General features: G+C 34.7%; 1 protein-coding gene across 2 annotated transcripts; it reads right to left on the minus strand.

Annotated features, from left to right (window-relative positions):
- Positions 1-514: 514 nt before the first annotated feature.
- Positions 515-1,685, minus strand: LOC111381071 (protein YLS3-like). Of its 2 annotated transcripts, none has more exons than XM_023004785.1 (3): positions 1,254-1,685; positions 1,035-1,094; positions 515-848 (listed from the first exon to the last, which is right to left on the minus strand). In XM_023004785.1, exons 1-3 carry the CDS (start codon positions 1,573-1,575, stop codon positions 700-702), a joined length of 531 nt encoding a protein of 176 aa, XP_022860553.1. In that variant the 5' UTR covers positions 1,576-1,685; the 3' UTR covers positions 515-699. The 2 variants fall into 2 exon arrangements, with proteins under 2 accessions (XP_022860553.1, XP_022860552.1); XM_023004784.1 differs by having other exon boundaries at positions 963-1,094; positions 1,254-1,665.
- Between the last annotated feature and the right edge of the window lie 74 nt (positions 1,686-1,759).

Genomic DNA, 1,759 nt, shown 5'->3' on the forward strand with positions numbered 1-1,759 from the left:
GAATGTTCGAAGCATATTGACACGTTAAAGTGAGAACATGTGATGTAATGGGTCCAAAGTGCGCCATAACTCATTATTGTTCTAATCATAAGATATACATTGTCATTAACTAAAGACTTTCATATAGACGTATATCAAAATTTTACATGCACAACGTGAATCTTGTCAACCTTAGCTGTAACCAAACAAAATGATCAATCAAATAATAGAGAAATAGATCCTTCAGAATAATACATGTCAAATTTTGTTCACATATTGGACTAATGTCCTAATTCAAAATATAACGTACAAGCTAAAGATAAATAAATATGTGTAAGCTGAAAATGAATAAATGTGGTACAACAATTATCTTTCTTAATTTGTTAGGTGAAGTGCCCAATATTTTGAAAAATTGAGCTAAGCGACCAGTTCAAGATCGAGAATCAACATGAAAATCAGTCCAACTATATATTAGAAACAGGATAATTAAAATGAAGAGAATCGTGGTTAAATATAAAAGATGTTTATGCTTTCTTCTCTTTCTCAACGAACCACAACTTTATAATAAGGTGACGATAGAAGTCGAGTGATATACCTAATTAGTTAATTAAATTATGCAACTAATTATATCTTTTCGAAAAAGTAAATTATACTGCATAAGTTAAAGACATACAAATACTGATCTACAATAGAAATAATAGAATCTTATTGTTTGTGGGTTCAACATAGTATGCTTGTAAACATAGATAAAATTGCTATTAGCAGCATCATCACAACTTGACTTTGTGGATTCAACTTCACTCCTACACTGTGGTTAAGTCCAAATCCCATGATGCTCGACCTAGGCGCCACTGTCACCATTGGAGAAGCTGAAAAAGAAAACCGATATAAATTAACCCGACTACATCTTAGATTAAATCACAAATATTTGATACATAGTTCATTTTATTTTTTAATATTGTCCAGTGCTGAACAGTTCTTACCAAACGATTTGTACGTGTTTCTTTGAGCATAAATTGCCGCATAATAGAATGATGAGAAGAGAAGATGCAAACCTGCAACAGTTGAATTTGTTTTTGGCCCTGAGATAGGTGGAGTTGAAGGCAAGGGTGTGCCTTAAAAGATAAAAAGTCACTGGTTAGTGAAACATTATCTACCCAATTTTCGATAATAGAACATTAAATTAACCTCATTTACATCAGTAGTCTTGTTCAATATTGTCCAGTCGAGCCTATAACAAACACATCATGAAAAAGGGATTCTAATGGACGTACCTGTGCAAGTAGAAATGCTTATTTGAAGGTTGCATATAAGGGGTAACTGGAGAGCAAGTGTGGTATTAATAGGAAAAGAACTCAAAGTTGTCTCATTGAGAAACAGACAAAGGCAACTAGGTTGCTGAATATAGAGTTGTCTAAGGTTGTCACAACACGACTGGGCCGGCAAAGGCGCAGCACCTTGCACAAAAGGCGCGCACGGGGCCAAAGGTAGGAGATTCGAGCTACATTGTTCAATTCCGGCGTTTTGGGAAAAGGTGTTCGATGAAAGGCTGAGGAGAAGCAAAAGAATTAGTACAATGTTAGAGAGAGAAGGCATATTTTCCCCCTATCCTCTTGCTTTTTTGTCTAGGGAGAGAAGTATTTGCCTGATGAAAGCTAGGTTGAAAATGTGAATTTGGTTTTGAAGTGATTTGCATTACATTGAGCATGAACTGCAACATGCATTGAACATGAATTAAGTCCCTTTTTCAGTTTTGACTGATTAATCTCAATAAGAACAA

The sequence above is a fragment of the Olea europaea genome, unplaced genomic scaffold (genome assembly GCF_002742605.1).
Source record: "Olea europaea var. sylvestris unplaced genomic scaffold, O_europaea_v1 scaffold22483, whole genome shotgun sequence".
Taxonomy (NCBI): Eukaryota; Viridiplantae; Streptophyta; class Magnoliopsida; order Lamiales; family Oleaceae; genus Olea; species Olea europaea.